Here is a 26,624-nt window from a genome sequence, read left to right as displayed (position 1 = left end):
TTCACTATAAATCATATTGTTAAGTTTAGAATGAATCTTGCAGCTCTGCACACATCCTATTTCTTTTGCAGCACTTTTTTTTTTTCTGTAAACCTCGATACATTTTTAAGGTCCTCTACAGTACATTTGCATTTAATTAATAACATTTTTTTTTTGGGGGGGGTACTTTGGTGTAAAAATAACCAAAAGTGTATTGGCAGTATTGGCACGGTAAACAAATGCCAACAATTGCTAATGTAATTTCTTTCTTTCATTTTTTTTTTTCTTTTATTCTCCCTCCCTTAGGGATGCACGTAGAGATGCAGATAATCCCGCCTCGGCACCGGGGTGGGCGTCGTCTAGGCGAGGTGGAGGCGACTAAGCCCCCCTGGGAGAGACGTCACCAAGCTGAGACGCATCATCGACCAGTCTCCGCGAACACGCGCCCACACTCCGCCGCCACCGCCGCGAGGATCGCTTTCTCCTCCGTACCCCCCTCACCCCTCCCCCTCCCTAAATGCGAGATGCTCGGCCAAATGCAATTAAATCAAGCAAAGCCGAGCGAGTGCGCGCGCCTTGTTGGAGAGGAAGCGTTCACTTGCGCCTGCATCCAAGCGGGTTAAAACAAGTGGGAAGGTCATTTAAAGTGAAGGTAGGAAGGAGGGAGGGAGGCTGCGTGGAGCCGAAGCGAAACCGGAGCCGGAACGGAGCGGAGCATGCTTGCGGAGGAAGAAGAAGGCACCGTCAACTGGCAACATCTGTAAGTTCTCCCCGAGAGATTTCGTCTGCCAGTAAACATGCCGGTGAGAAGAGGACACGTCGCTCCACAAAACACATTTCTTGGGATAATTATCCGGAAATTCGAGGGGCAGAGTAAGTAGCATTTGGAATACTTCAGTGATGACAAATTGTAAGAAATAATGATATTATTGGAATATGACTCTATTTTGGATGTTTGAGTGTAGTTTTGTCTAAGGGTGAAAGTATCCCCTTAATAATTTGGTCCAAGGTCACGTTTCTTTTCACCCCTGCCCCCGAATCCCCCCGCAGACCGTAAATTTGTAATAGCCAACGCCAGGGTGGAAAACTGTGCCATCATCTACTGCAACGACGGCTTCTGCGAGATGACGGGCTTCTCCAGGCCGGACATCATGCAGAAGCCGTGCACCTGCGACTTCCTCCACGGAGAGCAGACGGACAAGGAAGCCATAGGCCAGGTGGGCCAGGCTCTAAGGGGCTCCGAGGAGCGCAAGGTGGAGATCACCTACTATCGCAAAGACGGTGAGTCGCTGACCTTTTGCGCACGTCACGCGACCCTGGCGAGGTCTTCTGTCGGTCGGACGGAGCAGACGCGGTCTGAGTGGGAAACAAGAGGCATGAGGTGTCCCTGCGAGAGTGATCTGATATTGCCGCTGTTAGCGGAGCGTCGCTATTAAGGCCAGTATCGTTTACTCTCAACCCAAACATTGATGACGTCCCACGAGGGAACATCGATATCACCCAGATAGGCGAGCCCTGGTGACACATCGCTGGTGTCCTTACACAACTTTGGGTACGCAACAAAGCGCAGTTATTGAGCCAGGGCACAAAAAAAAAAAAAAGGAAAATGTGAGAAAAGTGAGCTGGCAAAGATAAATAAACAAATAATATGCCAATAACTTTCTGACACCTGATCAGACCTGATGATTGACACCTCATAAGTCACACATTCAGTCGCCAATTGGTTGTTTTTCCTCAGGCGTGGTGAATCCTTATGTATCATATTAAAGACCAAGAATGGGGCTGGGGTTTTTTTCATGATGTAACATTGTCAAGCCGTAAAACTGCTTGACAAATATAACAAAAAGTTTTTTTTATTATTATTATTTCAATTTTTTTTTTACTAGAATAGAAAGATGATAATGCTCGGGAGTGTCGGAAAGATAGTCATAAAACCAACTGGTCGTTATTTTAGTCGTAGTTTCCGATGATGTACAACTGCACCGCAATATACTGACAAGTGTACCTAATATTTAGACTCTCCTCACGGCTTCCGTAACCTTTGCAGAGATAAAGCAAGTGCAGTCATCTTAAAGTACACAAACAGTGGACAGTGCACAAATTGCAAATGAATCTCTTGTTTGAAGAATATCTCAGAGCATTGTCGGAAGACTTTTTCCACAGCGCAGTAGCGGAGGATGAGTGCAACATAATCTATGAAAGCTTCCATTCATGTCCTCGAGAGCTTTGCTGCTGCAATCTGTGAATGGCAACGGTAGCATCCGTGTGAGAGTATGATTGGATTATGTTATGTTTTTAAAATCATTTTTAGATTTGGAAAAAAAATATGCCTGAGAAGAGGAAAGATGCGTTCGTTGTTTTATGTTTTCCATGACGTTTTTGAAAGCATTCGTGCTATAAGCCATGTTTGTAGCCAGTAGCTTTATTAGAGCGTGGATCATCTGACTAATCTGTAATATTGCCGTGCATGTGATGGCTCCAGCTCGGGCAGCTTTGCAAAAGACGTTTTGGCTCCAAACGCTGCTTGTCGTTCATTCTCGTTGTATTCCAGACGTAGCGCTAACGGCACAGCACAGAGGCGAATTAATGCGATGTTGCCGCTCAGTGGCACCAATCCGCAGATTGACCACCTCCTGGCGTGCTCTCACTTGAGCTTCTTTGTGGTCGGCATGACATAGTAGCCACATGCTCGTTCATTTGTTTTATGCCTTTGTCGATTTTCCCCCCCTCAATATTACGATTTAGCATTTAGCACTGTAAGTTTACACCCCAAAGAGTGATGTACAATATTAAGGCGAAAATGCAGTTATATTTTATTGAATCATACAAAGGCAGTTCTTTTAATTTTTAATTGCGAGTTTGATTAGATTCTAGGCCACGGATACATGTTTAATCTAGCGTCAGCCGCCACCAGGCTTGCCTCTTCCCCGCTCCGTGTTAATCAGGAGGAAAGGAACCCAAGAGCCAGCTGCTCTGCGTAGCAGAAATAGATTGTCTCGGAAACACGCGAGACAATTACGCCAAACGCTCGGGGGGCCCCGTTTGCGAAGGCGCAAACGTCTCTGGGTCTTTTTTTGACGAGTGGGATTTTCTGGCAACTTGTGCTCAAATCCAGCCCCCCCCCCAACCCCCGCCCGTCGCTCCAATCCGCCACGCGTGAGCCACGCTCCATCTTAACATTATGCGCTCATGAGCACGGAGGATAAGAGCCCGGGAAACCTTCAGCGCCGGCTGTCGCTTCGGAATCCTCGGCTTCAACACACAACTCTTAATACTTGTCGGAGTTGAGACAGCGCATGTGTGCTCATGAATAAAGATGGCGGGGCTGTCAGCTCGCTGACTGGGAATGAGCAGCTTACAGAGCAAATGCATTAAAGCGGTATGGAGGACAGGCGGGCAGCCGCAGCGGGCCGCTATACTAAAACGGAATCAAAGATTCATGGCGACCGACCGTATTGACTCGAGTCGGTTGGAACATGGCGGCCGTTTTCCACTCACAAGCGCATTTCCAGCAATCACTTCTCATTCACATCAGTTAATCTTTTTGTAGCCGACCCCCTCCTTTACGTCTAATGCTTGTCACGAATCAAAATCACACACACAGCCACGGCACAAAGCACATCAAACTAGATTAGAGCGCGGACCTCTGCCAAGAACGGGGTGTTAACACGTGAAAAAACAAGTTATTTTTATTTGATTTTTTTTCCTTGGCTACTTATTGAACACTTGGGATTGAGCAGTTAACAAGTTGCACAATGCTACCGCAAGTTACAACAACATTTAGCTTAATGATCTCATTTAAGTAGCAATTTTAATTATTTGGATTTTTCAAAATCAAGTTTGAGGGGCGAAAAAGGTTGCAGGTTTTTATACTGTGCTGCTCAACAATGTCATCGATTAATTGACTCTCAAGTCAGTGATCTCCTTGTACTATGGCGATGACATTCTGTAGACACTACATTATTCTCTTTGTTGCAAGAACCTGGACCTGGTGTTGGCTTAAGGTCAAATTACATACTCTTGCTTTAAATGTCAGCAAGTACAGACTGCTTTGTGTTGCTCCTTTTTATCCGCTCCTCAGTAAGTGCTGTGGGAAATCCTCGGAAAAACGTGATGTCGGGATTTGACCAAATGATGCGTTATCTGCGGCGACAAAGCCTCGATTCTTTTCGATGAGGAGGCAAAATGTTAAGCTGCTTACGGGAATGTCGGAGGCGTGCCGAGGGAAGCGACATTTTCCTTTTGTTTTTTTGCTCTGCCTTTCGGCGGATGATCGAGAAAGGCTACCCGAATAGAAAAATAGGCAAAGTTCTTCCAATGACGATGCATAATCAATGAGATAAATGCTTTCCCTTGATGGCCTTATGAAGGTATCGGATTCCACTGGGTGTAACAATACTTTGCGCCGTAGCGAGTCTTAACAAAAGGAAGCTGACACCGAGCAGCGGAGAGAAGTTAAATGGATAATGACTACATAACAGCGGTAGCTTAGCTAACCGCGTTGAATGATCTGGGACATGCGGCACGGGTAGGTGCAGAGTTTCATAGGTGACTTCCCACCAAGGGGGTCGCTCTTTTAGCATGGGGTCGCTACTCGCTGGAAGCACAAGGTGTACCGAGCCACACTCGCACGCATGCATAAGCTGCAAAAACAGCGCATCTATTTTTCATTGGCCTCTGCCCTCTTTGGTGTCAACCGGTATGCACAGCATTTGGTATTAAGAGGGAATTTAGAATGCGCTGGCAGTAAGACAACTCTAGGCTAGGGGTTAAACTGCTAAAGATGTTGTTGCAGTCTGATATAATGTGATGGAAGTCGCGTTGAAGTCGATTAATTTTGTAAAAGCTTTTATAACATGGATGGGTGGATAGATTGGATAGATGGATGGAGATTAGCTGGCTTGCTAGATAGCTAGATAGATATAGCTATTTGCTAGCAAGAGCTAGCTAGATAACAAAAGCAGACATTTGGCTAGCAAGCTAGCTAGCCGAAACAAGACTTAAAGAGATAAAAAAATAAATATTTTTGGTAGATTTGGATAGTGTAGCTATGAACATCAATACGCAGCGCTTCAGCTTAAATTTTTGAGTCAATAGCTCGATGTGAATGTTAAATTATCCCCTTGAAAACTGCGGGGAAAAAAATGTCCTATATTTTTACCGTGTCTTCCCCCTGACAAAAAGGAAAGGTTTGGGAAATATAACAACACGGGTCCTTGGATTTTATTGGCTTGGAATGTTCACCCACAGTTATTTTAATCTTCAGGGATGCTTGTATTGGAGAAAGTAATCTAATATGCCCCTTCATACCATCTGTTTTCTTTCTCCTAATCAGTTTCTGCGCACGGATTTAAATTTTTACCATCCATTCCATTTGCCAACATTTGTGCTAAATTAAGCAGAATAAAAGATGGCATGGCAAAATATCACGATTCAATGAATACCACCACAAACCTAATGTGGATTGAACTGCTAGTTATCCCCTCGATGGTTGCGGTGACGCTGATTGAAGATGAAATTAGGCCACTGTGTGAAGCTGCAAGCATGTTGGATATGGCCACAAGGCCCAAAGACTCAATACAAAGTGCTAGCTCGCACCCTTCACGCCTCGGGAACATTGCGTATTGACTTAAGCTGGACAGCCCTGGACCTAAAACGTCATAATTCATTAAATTACTCCACTAGCGGGCAACGATCTGTGGTCGGAATGTGTAAAAGCCACGCTCTGGGTCGAAGCGTCGAAGAAGAGGACCAATCGAAAAAAAAAAAACATGGCTCAACATTATTACTCATGTTTCTACCTGAAGCGGATTATCTTATGCAGATTAATATGAAACCACAACACATCATAGTCAAATGAGGGAGAGTTGAAATGTAAAGCAGAATTCACTCAACTGAAGTGAAGATGTGGCCAGAAATATCCAGGGGGGAGGGGTCAATGATATTCATCATATCATACAGCCTGATTAAAAAAAAATATTGATATAAACTGTAGGAAGCGAGAGCTCAATGCAATATTAAAAAGCAATTCCCAAGTGCATTGCTCATTAATTAAAAGTAGTTACGGCATTATTTGGGCCTGTGAGTCACTGTCGAAAAGATCCCTTCATGTCGCCACAGCCTTTTAAATAATTGATCGTGGAAATAGAATCAACAGTAATGAAATGTCCATCATGACAAACAAGCCAAGATTTAATATGCAAGTGGGTGGAAAATAAAATACAGTGGAATATTGTTTTGCTTAGTTTGTTATTTTGCATGTGTATTTGTCAGTGAACCTTTCCAGCAGTTGTAAACACAATTAGAGTGCAAAATGAATTGATTATCTCATTACTTGCTGCCCCCACTGTGCAATGTGCTAATGCAGCAAGCAGCGGCATCACCCATTAAGAAAAAGTATTGAATTTCAACACTTACACCTCGGCTGCCACATCTGCTGAGGCAATTACAAGTTGACACGTCAGCAATGCTGATAAGGTTATTATTGATTGCAATAGCAAAGCTTAAATACCAAAGATCGTCAGTATACATTGGATATAAAATGTCTACCCACATCTGTTCAACCATAATTTATGCTATATTAATATCTACTCAAGACAAATCAGCTGGCATTCAAACAGGGGTGTGTAGACTTTTTAAACCCACCATAACTAGTCCTGTTACGTTACGACTTAATATTTTATTTTTTGATTTTTAATTATTTGTTATAAATATGTTTCCATATTTTCTAATTTAGTGCTCAACAATCCAACATCAGGAAATTAAAATAGGTGATTTGAGGTTGCCATAGCAACGACCAACCAGCCGAAATGTGTTATTTTAGGCTGCATAAATTACATGTTGTTGCTTTTAAGAATTCAGCTTTTATATTAAATATTCATTAGCCATATAGGCCATAATAAAGTGGCTTAGCTCGACTCTACGAATATTGTGAATGATTCTACAAATGTGATCATGAAATCCTGAATGGGTTAAGAAAATAAATGAACGCTGACAAATAGTAAGAGAGAGAAGGCTTTTTTTATAACATTATGAGATCAGATGTACTGCTGATTGTTGAGTTCTCACAGCTCTATTGAGACGACGCATGTCTTTGAAGGCTTTTGGCGGAGATGACATTCAGCGGGACACCAGATGAGTGGGGGGACCCCCCGCCGTTAAGCCTTTGAGCAGCACTCTTGTTTCCTCTTCTGGAACGAAAACAAGCAAACAATTTTCATCGGGGCTGCACAATGAGGAAGAAGTATTATTTCATTGTGGGTAATTAGGACTAATACGCCGCACAGTCAGCCGTGTTATTGAATAGAATCGTCAGCCATTTTAGATGGGAAGTGGATGGAAAATATCGTGCTTTTGTTAATAGACAAAAAAATGAATACTAGTTGTACTACACATTTATGTTTGACGAATTATTTTTTTTGTAACCTATGCTCTGTAATTTGCTTAAGACTTACCTCGAAACTGGAAGTGTTGCTTGAGTTCCCTCTTGGTGAATGATGTTGAAGCAGCATCTTTTGGCCAAGGAATGATGTCGCGATGAGTTGAGGAGCTTCGGTTGGACAAAAGTAGTCCTTTGCACCCATCCTATTGACTCTTGGTGCAAACTACATTGAATTGAGTTGAGGCTGGTCATTTAGAGAAAAGTAGCTCTTTGCCGCCATCTTGGTGCTGTTCAAGTTAGCTAAGTTGAAGTGAGCTGAGGAGCTTCATTGAGACAAAAGTACTGCTTTGCCACAATCTTGTGGAATCGAGTTGAGGGGTAAAAACTGTCTTTTAAAAAATCAGGCATGTGAATTATTACACGATTTAAAACTAATTTAGAATTTTACTTGCAATGCCAATTAAAATGAAATTTGACCCAAAAATAAAAAAAGACTTCTCGAAATTACTTTGTCAGTGGCCCACGCTTTCAAATCACATTATCATGCTGTCAGTGAGGATATCACTTCTGGGAGCATCCACGGCAAAAAATCCTTCCAACGCAACTCTGGCGTGTAGCGGGAGAGCGAGCTTGTTATATTTAGTCAGACAGCGAGTCTACTGCTAATGAACGCTACTGGCAGGGTGTCTGTTGAGCCCCGAGGAGATTACAGACAACACTGGTAACGTGTGTGTGTGTGTGTGTGTGTGTGTGTGTGTGTGTGTGTGTGTGTGTGTGTGCGTGCGTGCGTGCGTGCGTGCGTGCGTGCGTGCGTGTGTGTGTGTGTGTGTGTGTGTGGGTGTGTGCGTGTGTGCGTGTCCTCTTTGGGTCAGAGAACTAAAAACAGAGAGCGACGACAAAATGTGGCTTTTAGATGAAGCTCTATTGTTTTGAATCTGTCAAATGTATACATAAAAGGGGCAAACGAAGCATTGGAGGAGCTGTCACTGTGTCACTAGAGCACCACAGCTACGTTGTTGTTTTTAGGGTCCGGCGAGTTGATTGGCGGGATGACACGACCTTCCTTTCGCTTCCTCCGGAAAGAAGCAGCGCCGTTGTGAATGGCAGATATTGCGGGTTCAAGTCTAAGTTTAGACGGCGGATGCTTTTCTGCTCCACTGCCCGGCCTGATGTTCACTCGTGGTGATTGTAGCTCCGAGCGCATTGTAAGCCTTTGTGATTGGCTCCGATCACTTCAGCTTGTGATCAATCCTATTCAACTGAGTTGTATGCTGAATAATGACTACATTTTCTTTTTATTCATAAGGGAGCAATAAAATATAGATCCATAAGGTTTAACGCCCCCCCCCAGGGGTGAGCTCAGTTATTTCTGGTTTATGACATGCAATCATTGACCTTTAAATCAGATCAAGTTCTCCTCATTTTTTTTGCCTCAAAGATCCACAGGAAACCGTTTCTTTTTTTTTTTTTTACGCAAAAGGGTAATGCATGGTCAAGCGTTTGGTGTCAGTATTATCCCCTCTCCTTCTTTTCCCAGGGTCGGACTTCCAGTGTACTATTCATATCATCCCAGTGAAGAACGAAGAAGGTGTGGTGATGATGTTCATCCTGAATTTTGATTACGTTTTGGATGAGGGGAGCGACAACTCCACGGAGAAGATAAGCCCCGCATCGCCCACAAAGTCTGATCAAAGTGAGTGTTCATTAAATTCTCCGCTGTGCTATAATCCTGTGACACCTTCAAAATATACTAACAGAGGCTAAAAATAAAAGTGGAACGTTAAAGGACAAAAATGTTTTTGTCATCCTGGTGGTTTGACCTCGGCAAAACAGTGGTAATACATTAATCCGTTCCAGGGTCAAACTGCCGCCATCTAAAGCCGAGAATGAAACGGAATTGATGAGAGGAAAAAAGCTGGTTGTATTCACTCCCGCAACGGCGCAACTCCCCCTTTCTAAATTTGCGTTGGACTTGCACCAGGCACAAAAATAGAGCCAAGGGTGTCTGTCAATTTTGAAAGGCTCCTCCAATGTCAAGTGGTGAGCCACGGGCAGGGAAATGATCTGCTTACAAAAACGGCTAAGCTCTTGCTGTCAAATGCTGATGACCTCACGTCTGCCCGAATGACGCCTGAAAGGATATAGAAAATGAAAACGTAGAGTGACTTGTGGGAGACCCTGTAGCTGCTGAACTTTAAGTTTATGCTTTGTGTAATTCAGATTCAGTAATTCAGATTTTGTTTGACTAATTTGTGCAACATCAGCGGTATTTGACCTTTGAGGTTCCACCGTGAAATGATCTAATTATTTTTTATTCCGCCCCTTCGGACAACATTAAAAAGCATCTTCCCTCATAAGCATAATGAATCCTGTACTAAAGTTATTAATTTTTTTTAAAAAAATATTAAAATGCTACAGCTTAGTGTAATTATTTTTGGCTTGCCCTAAAAATATACAGCCTAATCGTACTTTTTAATGATTCTGCATCAATTATTCACAAAACGTGTTACATTATTTATCTTGTTTGTGAATGTTGTACAGAATAGATGCAAAATATGCACACAGGGGAGGAAATGCTCTGCTTATACAGCCAATTTTTTTTTTTTTTTTTTTAATGACACCATCTCTAAGTGTATGTCTTTTGAGGATTTCTATAGGCCTAGTTTATTTTGATTGATTGATTTTTGTTTGGATGAATGTCAGGAGGTTTAAATATCAACAAGCCTTCTTTCCTTCAGCATCTCCTCTGTGACTCAATCTCAGCCATTTTCTTCATTCAGCGTGAAGTCCTCTGGCATTGCGCTTGCGAATGTAAACATGCGTGTGAGCAGGCAAAGCTAACATGACTAATCACATTTGATTGCTTGTGAGCGTACTTGAGCAAAGGGGATCTAAGGGTTGATGACGGGAAGGCTTGTGTTGAGCTGAAGGTGTCTTTGGAATTCACGTTTCACTTTTCATACTTTTTCTTACTTTTTTGGTAGCTGCATGGATAGATAGATAGCTTATAGCTATATAGTAGCTAGTTTGCTAGCTATAGCTCAATGCCAGCTAGAGCTAGACAGCTAGCTGTGGTGTTATGACATATTTCTTGAAAGTGAAATATGCTAACATTTCCAAGTTACTCAAAATTCCTACAGCATTCAAAGTTTAATTTTGTGGAGCCGGAATTTATTCAAGCCCTTAGCATTCTAGTTGTATCTGTGCTCACTCTATACGCCCATTTTCATCTCTACTACAGCCACTATGTAAGATAAAGCAGTGCGGGATTTGTAGACGAGCCGAAACACTCCACAAATGAGTCTATTAGTGAAGTGCAAGTGCCATCCATCTTTTTTCGATATCCTCATTAGAGTCGGCTGCCGAGCTGGAGTCGATCCCAGCTTACTTTGAGCGAGAGGCGATGACTAAAAGAGCAAAATATTTATTGCTTTGAAAGCAAGGATGAGAATATTTGTTGTTGTCGTGAATGGTGTTTTCCCTTTACATTCTTGCGCTCAATATAAAGCAAAAGCATCAAACGCGTCTTTCACAACCGACAAGGGCATAGTCGCAAGCTAAAGATCCAAATCCAAACTAATGAATGACTTTGTATTGTTCCTTCAAACCACCCCGTTAAGGGAGCCACGACTGGTGCGACCCGGCAGGTGGTTCATCACAGCCGAGAAAATCTATAATTCTCTCTCCGGGAGTTTCCGAGCTCTGTTAGACGCTTTCAGGGGTGATGACATCAGCGCGTTTAGGGTATGGAAACAGATGGAAAGCTATTATTTATGTATGGAAGGAGGATGCTGAGAGAGGGGCGCCTCACAAAGGGTTCACTTTCATCCCTGTGCTAATCGATTGTTAATGAGTCAAAAGGTTTCGCTTGGAAAGGCCGGCAAAATTCGCATATCTGACTTGGATTACGATGAAAAATCGGATTTGCGGTATTTCGGAGTACCTGTGCCCGGTGAATGAGTTGACTGTTCTCAGGTTTACACTGTTAACTAATATAAACCACGTAATATTTTTCAGGTCATAAAACCCTTTTTTTCGTAAAGGCAGTTTCACACTCTTCCATTAAAACGCCGCCGCTGCCATTTCTCGTAACTTAATTTCTGCCCTCTTTCAGGGAGTCGATTTTTCCGCTTCCGCCAGGCCGCCTTGAGCCTGATGAATACCAACAAGCAATCGCTTCCGCAAGAGGACCCAGACGCTGTGATGGTGGACTCGCCCAAAGACAACGAGGACTCGGTTGCCCTGCAGAGCTTCCCCTCGCCCACCAAGAGCATGTGCAGTCCAATGGAAGCCAACGACACCCATGCCCTCATCAGCTCCAGCCACCACTCTTCTCCAACCAGCGTGGCAGCCGAACCCCTCGACCATTCGTCTCCCAAACTACCGTGGGAGAAGATTTACCAGACGGAGGTACACCAGTCCTCAACCTCCTTATCCAATACCTTCCCGAGAGGAAGCATCACGAGCATGAGGCGGGCGTCCTCTGTCCATGAGATCGAAGGCTACAGCTCCAGTTCCAAAAGCATATTTAGGGACCGTCATCCAAACGAAGGTATGCTTGCTAGAACATCGGCCCGTCCCATACTGGACCAATGACAGATAACACTGTTCTTAATCGGCAGGTCCGTTTAACCACGTCAAGTCCAGCCTGCTGGGCTCCACGTCGGATTCCAACATCAACAAGTACAGCACCATCAACAAGATCCCCCTGATCGCGCTCACCTTCTCCGAAGGCATCGACAAGAAGACTCACTCCCCTCCAACGTCGGAGAAGACCATCATAGCGCCAAAGGTCAAAGACAGGACACACAACGTCACGGAGAAAGTCACACAGGTTAGCCATCATTTACAATGCGGTACTTTTGATGGCCATCCCCCCTCGAGAACTAGTTTTGAAAAAGCTCTTCCATGGTAAGTCGCGGGAAAAAAAAAGTCAGTGCCTACGGCTTAGCGGCACTTTGTTTGCGAGCTTGGGATGCTGCCAAAGCCCCAGCGGTGGAGCTGTGACATTCACAAAGAGAGAGAGAGAGAGAGAGAGAGAGAGAGAGAGAGAGAGAGAGAGAGAGAGAGAGAGAGAGAGAGAGAGAGAGAGAGAGAGAGAGAGAGAGAGAGAGAGAGAGAGAGAGAGACAGAGAGAGAGAGACAGAGAGAGAGAGAGAGAGAGAGAGAGAGAGAGAGAGAGAGAGAGAGAGAGAGAGAGAGAGAGGGGGGTCGTTCCTGGAAAGCACAGGAAGAATAATGAGTTGGAGAAAAGTTGGTTTGCTTCTCATCTTATTTCGGAGCTTTAGGCGAGGTTAATAGAGAAAAGTCCAATGTAATAAAATTGACTTTGACTTGCACGTAACCCAAAGCCTACAGACAGATAACCTTGAATTAAAAAGATATCGAAGTCAAGATGAATGGACAGAAGTGGGGGGCATACAAATTGGTTCATTCACTGTTCAAATTCATTGAACGATTTTTGATCAATTATGTTGAGAACCGCTGACATGTATTGTACAATTTTTTTTAATTAACTTATTATTATTTATTATTTTTTAGAAAGTTGGCTTCTCATTCATTTTTGATTGACATTGTGTCTTTTAGCACAACCAATGAAAATAACCATGTCAGGGCCGATTATTTTCTAAGCGAGCAAACTTAAAAATAACTCCCACCCTCACTCTCCACTTTTGAAGCTTGCGAAAGCACAAAGATGTAATACTGCAGGTCTGCTCGATGTCATCTGGGGAAAGCGTTTCGACTCAAACAACACGCATCCCTCATGTATAAATGAGCAAAGCATCATCGTGATTAAACGCTCTTCGTCCCCGTTGACCTCGGTTTAGTGTTCGGGGACGGCGACGAGACATGAGCGCCCATCTTGAGTCTCGTGTATAATTCATGGCTTCAACATTGGGGGAATGTGCAGTGACGAGAAAGACCCCGTTGCTGCCTTTTTTTTTTTATGGCACAGGAGAGAGTCGTCTTTGTCATCCACGGCTTGTTAGGCCAAAACCCCGCGGATGACACAGGACACTGAATAATTTACGATCCAGTCAGAATGGATTCGTGTGAGGAAATGAAAACTAAAGTTTTAGTCTCACTCGCTCTAGTAAAGTTATGAAATTTTTTCGCGTTGTCGAGCGCGTACATCGCAAGCGCCCACAGTCCTTGTATTGTTGTCGCTAATTCTGGCGAGAAGGCTTCATCACTCACATTGGCTTTTTCCTCATTGATCTATTTGTCAAGAGTCTCTGAGGGAGGACAATTAGGCAAAGAAGAATTACCCGAGCGTGCAATTTTACTTTTAATTAACGGGTATTACACCACGCAAATGCATTGCTTCGCTTTTTTTGTGTAAGTCAGCGCTTCTCAAAGCCAAGTCCCTGATCTACAAACATATCTGTAATAAATTATAATGTCGTATCGTTGAAGAAAGATGCCGACGGTATAAATCATATGTGAAACAATCAATTTAATAAGTAAAACCTTTGATGGTTTTGACGTGTAGTTTAATAAATCAGACTTCCTCGCATGAGTAAATTCAAGATATTTTTAGAAAGATAATATATTATGAAATGGATATAAAAGGCATATTTTTATTTGATTTGTCACACTCTGTAAATTACATAAGAGAAAGAAGAGAAAAGAGGAAAAGTTTCACGCTCTATCTTTATGAAGAGATTACATTATTGACTGAGTCAGTCCTCCATCATCCTGCTTTTTACGCCTACAGAATGCAATTGTTGAATTAGGGAGTTTGGAAAAAAGTCAGTGTTTGTGTACATTATTTTATATTTATGGGGGAGCTACTGACGTAATTTTTGTTCTGCTCATCTAAAAATAGATCCATTCTAAGTCTTTCGGTCTCCTCCAGGTCTTGTCACTGGGCGCCGACGTTCTTCCAGAGTACAAGCTACAGACGAACCGCATCGACAAGTTCACCATCCTGCATTACAGCCCGTTCAAAGCGGTGTGGGACTGGCTGATCTTGCTGCTGGTCATCTACACGGCCATCCTCACGCCTTACTCCGCCGCCTTCCTCCTCAACGACCAAGAGGAGCAGAGGAGGCGCAAATGCGGCTACTCCTGCAGCCCTCTGAACGTGGTGGATCTGATCGTGGACATCATGTTCATCATCGACATCCTCATCAACTTCAGGACCACGTACGTCAACCAGAACGAGGAGGTGGTCAGCCACGCCGCCAAGATAGCCATCCATTACTTTAAAGGCTGGTTCCTAATAGACATGGTGGCCGCCATCCCCTTTGACCTGCTGATCTTCGGTTCAGGATCGGATGAGGTTTGTTATCTCTTCACTTTATTTATTTATTAACCTGTTTTGTTTTTTGTTTTTTTCCAAAGGGACAAGAGTATGCCTGCCCAGTCATCTCTTTATTGAGTCCAGACTTGGGCACCCAAGCCACTACTTAAAGCCTAAGTCTTTCTGTCTCAGCAATGGAAGGATTACTTTAAATTGCATGTTTTTTTTTTTTTTGAATGGTCCTCATTCTCGAATCCATTTACAAGGATTAATGGCTTACCAAATGGCAATCATTGATGCATTTATGTGACGAGGGGGGCCAACAGAGCCGTGTGCACAGCTTACATGCAGATGTTAGATAGTCATTGGTCGGCTGGCTGCCAGGCCCGCCAGCTTGTTTGATGGCTCTGGATCCACTTCAGTGCTTGATCGTGCTTTGCGGGCACTCCATTACACCAGAAAAGCTCCCGATTATAAACCATAATCATCATCTTTTTTTTTTTTTTTTTGACCACTGCCGTCACTGCTACTGCTGAGTCAGCGACGCGAGTCTTTGTAAATCTCAATTGCGGTGCTTTACTTTGCACACCTAAAGAAAATGGAGTGTCCGTCTTGCGGTGCACGGTGGCGGCGAGCAAACCAATCATTTGACGGTTGATGCAAGCGGAGAGTGTCATCTCGCTATCCGTTTTCTATACAGCTCATTCGCACTCGGGTCACGGGTGAGATGGAGCCTTTCCTGGCTGACATTCACACTCGCTCGCTGTTCTGGAACGGTAATGATATTCGTGCGGGATGCAGCCTTGCCGCAAAATTCACGAGTAATTTTACACCCCGCATCTTATAGAGTCTTTTGAGTCGTCTTTTCAATTGGCTAGGAATATGGATTTTCATTGTTTTATATTTAGCTATTTATTTAGACACACTTGAAATATATTTGTCAGACCAAAATATATACATTTAAAATGAACCCCAAAGTTCACGTATGATATTAACTACAATGTTTGATGTCTATAGTCGTCAATGTAGCGAATGAGTTAATTGGATGACTACAACGGTGACTTTTGCTGTAGTTGCAGTTATATTGAGTGAGCATTCAGTATTTGTAAAGGCGTTTTACTTTTTTTATTTTATGTCATCAGCAAAAATGCATTTTTTAATTTTAATTATTTTGTTAGCTATTGTTCTCTACTACAACGACCTTGTTTCAGAATAACCCAAAGTCTTGCTCAAAGTCAGCTGGGACAAGTTCCAGCTCCACTATGTGCCTCCCTCATGAGGCCAAGCATTATTAAAAACTGATATATGAAGCTGTTTATGTTTGTCCCATTGGACATACACAAAGAAAGTGAGGAGCTCTTCAGAGACTACATTACATAATCCCTGTGCAGATAAACGTGACTGAACTCGTTACATCTGTCACGGCTTAATTTAAATTGTATACTGTAGCTGTGCTGAGTCCTGACTAGTAAAAAAAAAAAAAAAAACAAGAAAAAACAAGCAATAATTCCAAATGCACACAAATTCCGGTCAGAATAAATCCACTGTGTACGATACGATATTCCATGTTGGTTTACGAGAATAAAACAACCTCGGTATAATTTTGTTTTGCAGAGCCCGCAAATGCCCTCGCTGCATTTTCTCTGAATTATCTCACAGCTAATATTTGCATAATGACGATACGCGAGTCAGTAACGCTCGCCACGCATTACGACTCTCGGCGGCAACAAAAGTCAGCACAATGCGGTGCGGCCAAATGAATAGATTGTGGTACGTAGTCACATTTGGCTTGTTTATTAGCTCTCTTGGGGAATGGCTTGTCCGTAGTCAGCATATCACCAAACCTTGTGACATTATTACACTAGCGACAGTTGACATACTGCACATGCAACCCTCGCTATATATCACCTTCATAGTAATTCAAAACTGTCGAATAATCGGATGACAACCCAGCTAACCGGCGATATGTGTTTAGACAACCACTCTGATCGGCCTGCTGAAGACAGCGAGGCTGCTGCGTCTGGTTCGAGTGGCCAGGAAGCTGGACCGCTACTCGGAGTACGGCGCCGCCGTGCTGATGCTGTTGATGTGCATCTTCGCTCTCATCGCCCACTGGTTGGCTTGCATTTGGTACGCCATCGGCAATGTGGAAAAGCCTTACTTGGAGCACAAGATCGGCTGGCTGGACAATCTGGGAGTGTCCATTGGGAAGAAATACAACTACAGCGATCCCAACTCTGGTCCGTCCATTAAGGACAAGTACGTCACGGCGCTTTACTTCACCTTTAGCAGTTTAACCAGCGTTGGATTTGGCAACGTTTCGCCCAACACAAATTCGGAGAAGATCTTTTCCATTTGTGTCATGCTGATCGGATGTGAGTACGTCGACTGGCGGGCGTCGTAAGCAAAACGGCGAGTCGTTTCCGCTAAATACAAAGCGCTGTCCTGTCCGTATTGCAGCCCTTATGTACGCCAGCATCTTTGGAAACGTCTCGGCCATCATCCAGAGGTTGTACTCGGGCACGGCACGCTACCACGCACAAATGTTACGGGTCAAAGAGTTCATCCGTTTTCATCAGATACCCAATCCTCTGAGGCAGAGGCTGGAGGAGTATTTCCAGCACTCCTGGGCCTACACCAACGGCATCGACATGAACACGGTAAATAAACGGTGGGCAAAAAGCCATCACGGTGAAATATGCGCAACTCTAAAGGCCAAGTGTTTTTTCTCTTTTGTCTGCTTTACATTACGGACTTGATGTCTTTTCTTTGGCGAGAGCAGGAGGTGCGTATTACATTTTATTATCTTGTCTAATTCAACAGCCAAGTGGGTCACTGTGTCAAACAGCCCCCCCATCGAGAAACAAGTGGGGGGGGCACGTGGAGCTCAAGTGTCTTCATGTCATGCTATCGTATTGGCTCAAAGCTCAAACCATCGATAATTATCTTTAACAATTAAAATTATCCATTGATGGGATGAGACACTAATCATCCGTACCAACATTTTTTCCCCCTCATTTGACAATCACAAAGCACTTTCCAGAGACTGTCGATTGATTGGTTTAAATTGGGCACTCATTTCCTCCCCACAGGTGCTCAAAGGTTTTCCGGAGTGCCTGCAGGCAGATATTTGTCTTCATCTCAATAATAATCTCCTGCACAACTGCAAAGTGTTCCAAGGAGCCACCAAAGGCTGCCTGAGGGCCTTGGCTATGCACTTCAAGACCACTCACGCCCCTCCCGGAGACACTCTGGTCCACAGCGGCGACGTACTCACCGCCCTCTACTTCCTCTCCCGCGGGTCTATTGAGATCCTGAAAGATGACATTGTGGTGGCCATTCTGGGTAAATCGCATCTCTTGTTTTTTTTTTTTTTTATTGTCTTCAGCAAAATGATTCCGAATTGTGTTAGCGTCAAGCGCAGTAAGTAGCGGAAGACGTATGACTTATGTCCCATCCCAGGCAAATGTTTTTGGTTGACATTTCACGGTGCACTAAGTGCATTAGGGAAGCATTGGCAGGCATCCACATTGGTGATAAACTCACTGGCCACATTATGTAATAACGGCATAATCTGCTGAGATCCCCCATACAAGAGGCTAGTGCTGTCATTCACACACATTTGGAGTCAGTCATTCAACATCAAAAAGCACTGTGAGCGCCGTGTGTGTTATCATCTTCGTAAAGCTTTGCTTCTATTATATTGCGAAGCGGGTATGCAGAATAATACAATTCATGTAAATTATAGGAAGCACACATCCAATGACAGGCAGGAAAAAGGGTTCGGTTTGAATTTTCCACAGATGGAACAAAGGGTTTTTTTTTTTTTTTTTTTTTTAAATGCCTCACGTCAACACATATTTGACAGACGGCACCCGTATTGTTTCTGCCCTCTGGCCGACAGGCGTGCGGTGCCAAGAGTGAGGCGCTGGCATTTCTATTAAGTGTATCCGTAAAAGGTTGTTAAAAGAGCACGGGCAACTGTCGGCGGATTCTTGACAGCACGGGAAGATGGGAGATTATCCTTTCTAAAAAAAAATCCACAATTTTCATCCTAGCTGAATTTGTGTAACATTTCATGACCGCGTATTACACAAGGTCTAATAAAGCCTTTCATGGACGAGGCAAAGCCAGGTGAGCTCGGATTAAAAACGCATTTGTCCATGAGATGAATGCGCTCCAAAACCAAACGTGACACAATGAGGCTTAAGCGCGGGCTGCTGAATCACACGGACTCGTGATTAACATCACCACAGAAAATGCCACCCATCCCATTGATCAGGCAACTTTGAATACAACATACGGCATGATGCCGCCAACTTGCTTGATCAGCAGCGCTTTGCTCCATTTCTTGAGAAGGGAAAGCTGCATTTTAGCACAATGCCACATTTGAGCTATGAGGCTCGCCCGCAGCCAAACGAGCAAAAAGTCTGTACATTGTGCCCCGGGCGCAGGTGTATAATAACATCTTCAACTCTGGCCCCCCGAGCAGTTCATTTGCTACTGATTTACAGTAGATCAACTTCCACTGCAGAAATTGCATCATTAGGTGCTTTTCTGTGCTCGTTCATGCACGAGACCAAGAAATCATTTTGGGCTAACTGGATAGAAAAGTCTCAAAAGAGCTGTATCTGTATATTTGTGCTTCATTGCACTACAGAGTCCATCCGTCTCATTTTCTATAATGCTTGTCCTTACTACTGTACTGTGGGGGTCACAAGTAAAACGGAGCTTAAAGCCAGCTGACTTTGGAAGGGCGAGGAAGGGTACACTCTAGACTCGTTGGGGGTGGGGCATAGAGCCGCAAATAATTCTTTTAAAAAATGCTGGTGAAGATTAAATTTGTGTTCCCCAGGAAGGGTGGAAATGTGGAAAAAAAAATCCCAGAAAAATGGCCTGTAACTGGGGGGTATTTGCAAATTTCACAGGGGGGGGGGGGGGGGGGCAGTGCCTCAGCAGTCCCCCCCCCCCCCCCTTTTAGCTCTACCAGTGGTTCTAAAAAGGCCATGGCAACAAAGGGAAAATGCATTTTTGCGGTATAGGCATAACCAATATATGACTTTCAGCAATTATATTTACTTATCATATTAATTATACACAATGTTATGTTATATGTTTTGTTATATTTTTTGTTATATGTTATATGTTATGTTATGTTATGTTATGTTATGTTATGTTATGTTATGTTATGTTATGTTATGTTATGTTATGTTATGTTAGGTTAGGTTAGGTTAGGTTAGGTTAGGTTAGGTTAGGTTAGGTTAGGTTCACAGAGAGCTCCACATACTGAAATGGTCTTTTGTGTGCGTGTTTGTGACAACCAGGAAAAAACGACATTTTTGGTGAAATGATCCATCTATTTGCCAAACCTGGAAAGTCCAACGCTGACGTGCGGGCTCTGAGTTACTGCGACCTGAGCACCATCCAACGGGAGGACCTTTTGGAAGTGTTGGACATGTATCCGGAGTTTGCTGACTACTTCTTTGCCAACCTGGAGCTGACCTTCAATCTCAGAGATGAGTCTGCAAAGGTAGAAGGGAATGTTACAATGGTGGCGCGTGCTGTAAATACAGTAACAGCTACTTTGACATGCGACAAAAGTTGGCTGGCGTATTTTAAGCTTGTTTTTTGAAGACGGGTATAATAAATCAAACCGAATCGAATCGTTCCACACATTATGTCATCATCACCCCAGTGTATAAATTGATGTTAGCTTCACATGTGCGCTAACAGAAGCGGAGAAACTTGGTCGGGCCAGATGGTGATGTCGTACAGTTGAAGCAGGGACCGCATGTCCCCCTCTCACTGTGCCTGCTGGGTAAAATCTTGCTCCGAAGGGAGTTGCGTGACTATATGCGCTTGTGACTCATCCACGGAGGAACGCGCACGCATTTAAAAGAAGCAGATTGCTTTGTTGTTAGCATGCTAGCCTTCTTGATTTGGTTTGACGGTTGTCAACAGTTTGAAAGTGCGCTGTTGGGGCCTACAGGACGAACATCAATAACTTTTATTTATGTACCGTTTGACTATCAAATAATTAATCAATACATTAAAACAACATAAATTAATTGTATGCTTGTTAGCTATTGGCGTTTGCTCTTTGCCTGGGTTTTCTCTCAACAAATCTTACCTGAGATTGGGAGACAAATCAAACCGGGAAATATTTATGTTTTTGCAGCCGCCGAGTCCTGAGGACTGCGACTCTGACGGTGAGGGCACCAGGAGCATTAAAAGAAGGATTTCCTTCACACCGGAGCCGCCCAAAGGCAAGTGTTCAAAAGAGAATCAATACACGACAACAACAACAACATCGCCAATCATGCTTAATGGACAAGCATTGTTATTTACTGTTCTCCAGTGGAACTCAATGAAGTCAGTCCAGAAGTGGAAAGTAGGAGGGAGTCAAATCTGTGTCTAAAGAGATGTTCCCAAGTTCGGGGTCCCTCGACACCCAGCAGCCCTGTTCTCGACTCTAATCTTCTCGGACACAACGAGGTCACAGACGGCTTGAGGAGAAGTCCATCTTTTCAAGGTAACACATTTGTTCCCTTTAGACGGGAGGGGGCAACGGAAATTACTCTTTCTTGAAATAGCGGGAGTGGTGGTGGTGGTGGTGGTGGTACCTGGGCTTGTTGTGTGAGCCCGTCATCGAAAGAATCCAATTATGGCTTTCTACAGTATGATTGTGTAACGTATTCCCTCTCGCATCGAAAGTGGTCCAGGCAGTAAGCGCCACGCGCTAACGATCCGAGGCGCTGCAAATAGCGTCTGCAACTGGACACCGCTGCGCTGTGTTCCGCCACCAAGGAAAACATCAAAGAAGTCCCTTTGAAAGGCTCACACACTCGGCCAGAGCGCTTTGATGCTCCTGTTTAGCGGCGCGGCCTCCGTATGCAACACCTCCACGACAACATTTGGCGAGCTTGGCAGTTCAAACATACAAAGCAAAGTGGCTAACATTTCGTGCTGTCACTTCTACAACTAGTGTTGTTTTCTCGATAAGTCTTCCTTGCATTATTCCTTTCACTTGCTCAGTGGATGTTGAAGCAGTGTGAGGACAAAAGCACAATGTCGCTGGTGAGAAAAGGGACGCACAACAGAGAACGGGCTCGCCTCGTATCTTTACGGCTCATCGTGCTAGTACAAAGCCACCTGTGCTCACTGCGGTCGCAGATAGACAAACCAAATCCGAGCGGCCGATTTATTTATTTTTTAATTCGAAAAGGGCTCCCGACACACATGATTGTAAAGCAACGGTAACGATACCAGGTGTCCGGCCGCGATAACAACGATCTTCGTTTGCCTCGTGATTCCACCGGGACAAAAACCTGATGTATTACGACAAAGAGCTTCCCACTCAGCAATCCTTTTGAGATTAATGGCAGGCTATTTTAACAAGCAGGTATTTTGTTGTTGTGTTTTTGGTGTGTGGTGGCGCACATGTACACGTGTAAAGAATGCATGTTGCTTTTTTGCGCTCTCTGCAGATCTGTGCTGTGATAAATGGGTGTGCAAGAAGCCGGCCGACTACCTGGATGAGTCAGCAGCACACTTCCACGAGCTGAGAGGAGATGATAATTCGGCTAGCGAGCTTACCTACGGAGAGGTGGAACAGCGCCTAAATCAACTGCAGGAGCATTTGAACAGGTTTTTTCTTTTTTTTTTTAGGCGTGGGGGATTAATCCATTTGTTTGATGATCGCTTCGGCTCACTAGGCTACTGTTATTGGTCATGATAGTGGTACTTGGAGAGCAATTTTTTAATTCTGTTTTTATTTATGTATTTTTAGATAGTAAAAAGTTTAAGAACTACTGATGTAATTGATTTTTTTTTTTTTTTACCCGCATCAGTGCAATATTCTGCCAGAGCACCTTAAAGCACTTTTAATAGGTCGTAAATGCCGGAGTTTCAGGAATTTCTGGAAGGGGAGGGGGGGAAAATAAATAAAAATAAAGCATAAAGCAACCAGTCAGAGCATTTTGAAAGTTTTCTGAAAGAGCACTTAAAAATAAAAATCATGATTATTATCTTTATTCATAGTCCAGGCCAACTACTCATGCACTGTGTGTCGATGCTAATGATTAGTGGGTGCATTAAAAAAAATAAAAAGTCACCTCCCACACAAATGAAAGTAAGCTGCACTTACACCAAGATTCCTGCCAGGATTTCTCTCGTTTTGCTCAAACAAATATAGAACGTGGAGGAAGAAAATCTACCTGGCAAGAGAAATTGTTGGACTTAATATAGTGTAGGTGGAAATTAGAGCGATACAATCTTAACATATTCAAAACACAACAATGAATTGGTAAAAAAAAAAAATTGACAAACACGTACATCAATGCATGAGCAGATGTAGTTTTGATGTCATATTCAGAAGAGGCAAAGTTTGAACAACGTAACTGCAGCCAGCAGGCAGCCAGAGAGTGAGTGACACACAAATGAACAGCAGGAGGTATTTTTGGCTGGGGAATGACACTGGCATCAGCACCATGTGTCTGGCTCATTTTATTTTCGCACAAAAAAAGTCATGTTATATTTTTTACCTTATATGACCTGGACGGATGAGATTTTCAGTGGTTTTGGACAAGTATAGCATAAAATGCACTTTTAATATTTTGTGGTATGCATTATTGATTACAACCTTCAAGCAGATTACTTTTTAATGATTAAATGTAGTCATAGTTACATTCATGGAAAGAGTGTACTTATTCACAGTAAACAATAGATTCACACCTCCAATACATAAACTAATTATAACCACGGGTAAAAAACAATTGTTTCCATAACACAAGCCTCTGTCAACTGCCATGGATCACCTCCCCCCTCTAGTGGTCAGGAAACAAACTTTTTCCAGTTTAGTCTTCGTGGTGTCTAATCTATCCACTTTTATCTTGTCATTGCATGACTACCACAAAATATGTTTAATATTTAATCAGCAATTGGTAAGCTAAACAGCGTCTGACAATTCAAGACGTCGTAAATATTTTGCTTACCTTCAAGTTTCAAACTTTGCATGTTGCTCATGTCTTAGTCCCGAGTTCGTCAAAAACACAATTCCAGATTTACTGGTGGTCTGGTGTTTCTTTCATCCGTTTTTGGCTCTCACACGAAAAGCTAGAAAATGAAACAAAGTGGTGATTAGTCATCGCAATTATCTCCATAAGTAGTGATTAATTAAACTCAAATCTCGTCACGTCTATTGATAGAGAAGAATTTAAATTTCCCTTTCAACCGTGCTAAGTATCTTTAAACCTTTGAAATTGTTATCTGTGAATATTTGCTTCTATTTTTAAAACACCATCACGATATCGTCTAATCCACTGTTAACCCTTTCCGTATTCCTTCAACGTAAAACGGGAAGTCATCAAATATCCGTTTTTCAGGTTGGAGTCTCAGCTAACGTCCGACATTCAGACCATCCTGCAGCTGCTGCAGAGACAGCCCGCATTGGGTCCTCCAGCTTACAGCACTGTGACCGCCAGTCCAGACTATCGCGGATCCGCCGTGAAGATTCAGCCCGCTGCCTTGACAGCGAGCCATTTTTTCAGCCATACGCAAAGTCAAGTAAGTGAAGACAGAGTGTCAAAGTCAAATTATAACGATGATGATTAACTGGCCACCTTCTCCTTCCTGGGTTAGATGAAATTGAAATCAATAGTTCTGCGATTACACGTGGCCGTAAATTTTCCATTTTTAAGGACTACTGACAGTAATTATTTGATAGTTGACATTTACTTGAACACACCAACTCGGTGACATCGTCAACCTTCAGTGTATCCTCTCTCCCACCCAGGGCCCTAACCACAAAGTAAAGAGAGCCTTCCAAGAATCCAAAGACTCAAGGCCGAGCTTGGCCAGCTTGAAGGTGCCAGTTGAAGACAACCTTTCAACGTTGCTTTTACAAAGACAAGCAGAACAGCAACAAGAGATTAGCAGGGCGCAACAGTCCACGTTGATCCTAATTCCGACATCGTCCTCGTCTTCGCCTCCTTCCGACTGCAACCTCAACACCACTGGACTCCACAGACCCGACTCAGACCCAGAGCTACAGAGACCATAAACCTCTCAACATTTGTGTTCAAACCTCTGGGTGAAAATGCTGTAATTACATAGTAGACACTTTTTATCAGCATGCTGCAACAGACAAATATATATTTCTTGATTTGCAGTTGCTTAGTAGTATATATTTAATGTGGGTTTTTTTTCTTATGCATTTGGATGAAATACTGTTGCTGCAGTACAACAGTACCGTTGGTATAAATATGTATTTTCAATGTAAAAGCACTCAGAGAGCGCAAAGCACCAACAAGGCCACTATAGAGCACCGACAGCCGTTCTGTTTTATGCAAAACCTCACACATATGGTAGTGTACATTATGTCTGGACATATATCAAAAATATGCTCGCATTTTTACCGTAAAGGTCATAATTAAACATCGCTTGAGAAATGGAAAAGTAAGTAGAATAGGACTGACACGCAATGACATATTCACCAGCAGTCGCCTCCTCCAAGCTGTTCAATTTAGTGAGAGTTTGAACCAAAAAAAAAAAATTGTGTACTGTTAAGTATTTTTAAGAAGATCTTTTTTTTTTTTTTTTTTTGGCTCTTTCTATAAATGAATGTGATGAAAATCTAATTGCCTAATTGGTTTGAAATGAGCCGATATATGGATGGAAAAGAGAAAATATGTTTTTAGCACAACATTTTTTGGGATATGTAATTTGGTAGAGTGGATATAAAAAAAAAATCTACACTTCCCTGTTCAATTTCCAGGTTTTGGTGAGAAATAATTTCAAACCCTTTTCCGCCATGAACCAGTCCCCAATACCCCACAAAACTCAATTGAATTTGTTTTTGTTCTATTCAAGAGTGGAAGTAAAAACAAAAATTATACAATTGCATAAGTGCGCACACCCTATTGCAACAAGGATTGTGGGTGGCTGTGTTCAGAATATTTCAATCCCATTATAAGTCATGTTAAATAACACTCAGTCATTCCTTGATATATCACAAAAGCCTTTTGAACAAGTGTGTGTAGACTTTTTTTTTTTTTTACCATTTCCAACTAAATTCATACTTTTTAGTGACTAAGCAGATGGAGGGGATGGATCTGAATTCATCACTATGTTCTTTACGCAGACACATGATAAGCTAATCAAGTCCAGCTATCCTGCAGGTCCAGGATTGAAACAAGTTTCTCACATATTTAGCAGACAACGCAAGAACCAAACTTTTGCATGCAGTACTACGAGTCACACACAAAAAAAAAAAAAAAGAGAAAAATGATTCATTTTGCGTTCGATTTATTTGGATGCCACTTAACTGGAATCAGTGGGTGAACACGTTTGAACCCACCCCAGTATTTTTTTGCACGTATCGGTGTAAATCAGCATTTACACTGAGGTATGAGAACTGTTTGTGTATCCTCGGCTGTATGCCTGTCTTCTCTGAAATGTGACTCAGGGGTTATGGACAATTGCACTGCAGTTTACAGTATCCAGAATACTGTAATAGTCCTCTTTATACAATGTGCATTATTACTTAGGTCACGGCCGTGCACCTACTGTTTATGACACTATCATTTGTAGACAAAAGCATGTTTTTTTGTTTTTTTAATCTGTATGGTTATTGTTTTTGCACCACTTGCTAGCCCAAAGTAGCACACGTTATAACGATGTCAGCATAGTACGTGTCTCTTTTACCATGTAGAAAGTTAATGTTTGCACATTAACAGCCCCGAAATAGGGTCTCGTGCCTACAATGTCAATACAAATGCTACGTCAGATTATTCTTAACATATCAACAAGTTGTATCCTTTCCCAGCACAATTTTGTTGGACTCTGAAATATTGCTAGAAACTAATAATGAAATTAATAATATTGCCAGATGTTAAAAAAAAAAGTATATTTTTGTTTACTGCTGCTTTTCATTATTTTAAAAAGTAGTATTTGTTTTGAAACAGGGATCGGCAATAAAAGGACACACTTAAAAACAGTGGAAAGAATGAGCTTTTTTTT

General features: G+C 42.8%; 1 protein-coding gene and 1 long non-coding RNA gene across 6 annotated transcripts in view; one reads left to right on the top strand and one right to left on the bottom strand.

Moving 5' to 3' along the window:
- LOC125973587 (uncharacterized) overlaps positions 1-26,624 on the bottom strand; it is a 95,411-nt gene that overhangs the window by 50,785 nt on the left and 18,002 nt on the right. For 2 of the 5 annotated variants that reach the window (XR_011087174.1, XR_007483216.2), the window contains exons 7-9: positions 23,600-23,720; positions 22,753-22,822; positions 19,976-20,128 (exon numbers count right to left, since the gene is read on the bottom strand). This is a non-coding gene — a long non-coding RNA (uncharacterized lncRNA). Of the gene's footprint in view, positions 1-7,433; positions 7,491-19,975; positions 20,129-22,752; positions 22,823-23,599; positions 23,721-26,624 lie in introns of those variants that run through there. The other 3 variants (XR_011087175.1, XR_007483214.2, XR_007483201.1) reach the window with 3 other exon arrangements.
- LOC125973543 (potassium voltage-gated channel subfamily H member 7) lies at positions 401-26,601 on the top strand. The gene is made up of 15 exons (XM_049727833.2): positions 401-852; positions 1,030-1,260; positions 8,898-9,053; positions 11,475-11,912; positions 11,983-12,194; positions 14,220-14,645; positions 16,582-16,981; positions 17,067-17,266; positions 17,699-17,951; positions 19,931-20,136; positions 20,785-20,872; positions 20,965-21,138; positions 22,094-22,253; positions 23,990-24,170; positions 24,400-26,601. Exons 1-15 carry the CDS (start codon positions 777-779, stop codon positions 24,664-24,666), a joined length of 3,468 nt encoding a protein of 1,155 aa, XP_049583790.1. The 5' UTR covers positions 401-776; the 3' UTR covers positions 24,667-26,601.

This window comes from Syngnathus scovelli, chromosome 8, assembly GCF_024217435.2.
Source record: "Syngnathus scovelli strain Florida chromosome 8, RoL_Ssco_1.2, whole genome shotgun sequence".
NCBI lineage: Eukaryota > Metazoa > Chordata > Actinopteri > Syngnathiformes > Syngnathidae > Syngnathus > Syngnathus scovelli.
Note: the sequence above shows the minus strand (reverse complement) of the source record. Positions and strands in the feature narration are given on the sequence as shown.

Bases quoted from the DNA above. Each gene is read 5' to 3' on its own strand.
- LOC125973543 (XM_049727833.2), top strand. From the start codon at position 777: ATGCCGGTGAGAAGAGGACACGTCGCTCCACAAAACACATTTCTTGGG. The intron at 12,195-14,219 runs GTTAGCCATCAT...GGTCTCCTCCAG, and splicing joins TCACGGAGAAAGTCACACAG to GTCTTGTCACTGGGCGCCGA. The intron at 17,267-17,698 runs GTAAATAAACGG...TCCTCCCCACAG, and splicing joins ACGGCATCGACATGAACACG to GTGCTCAAAGGTTTTCCGGA.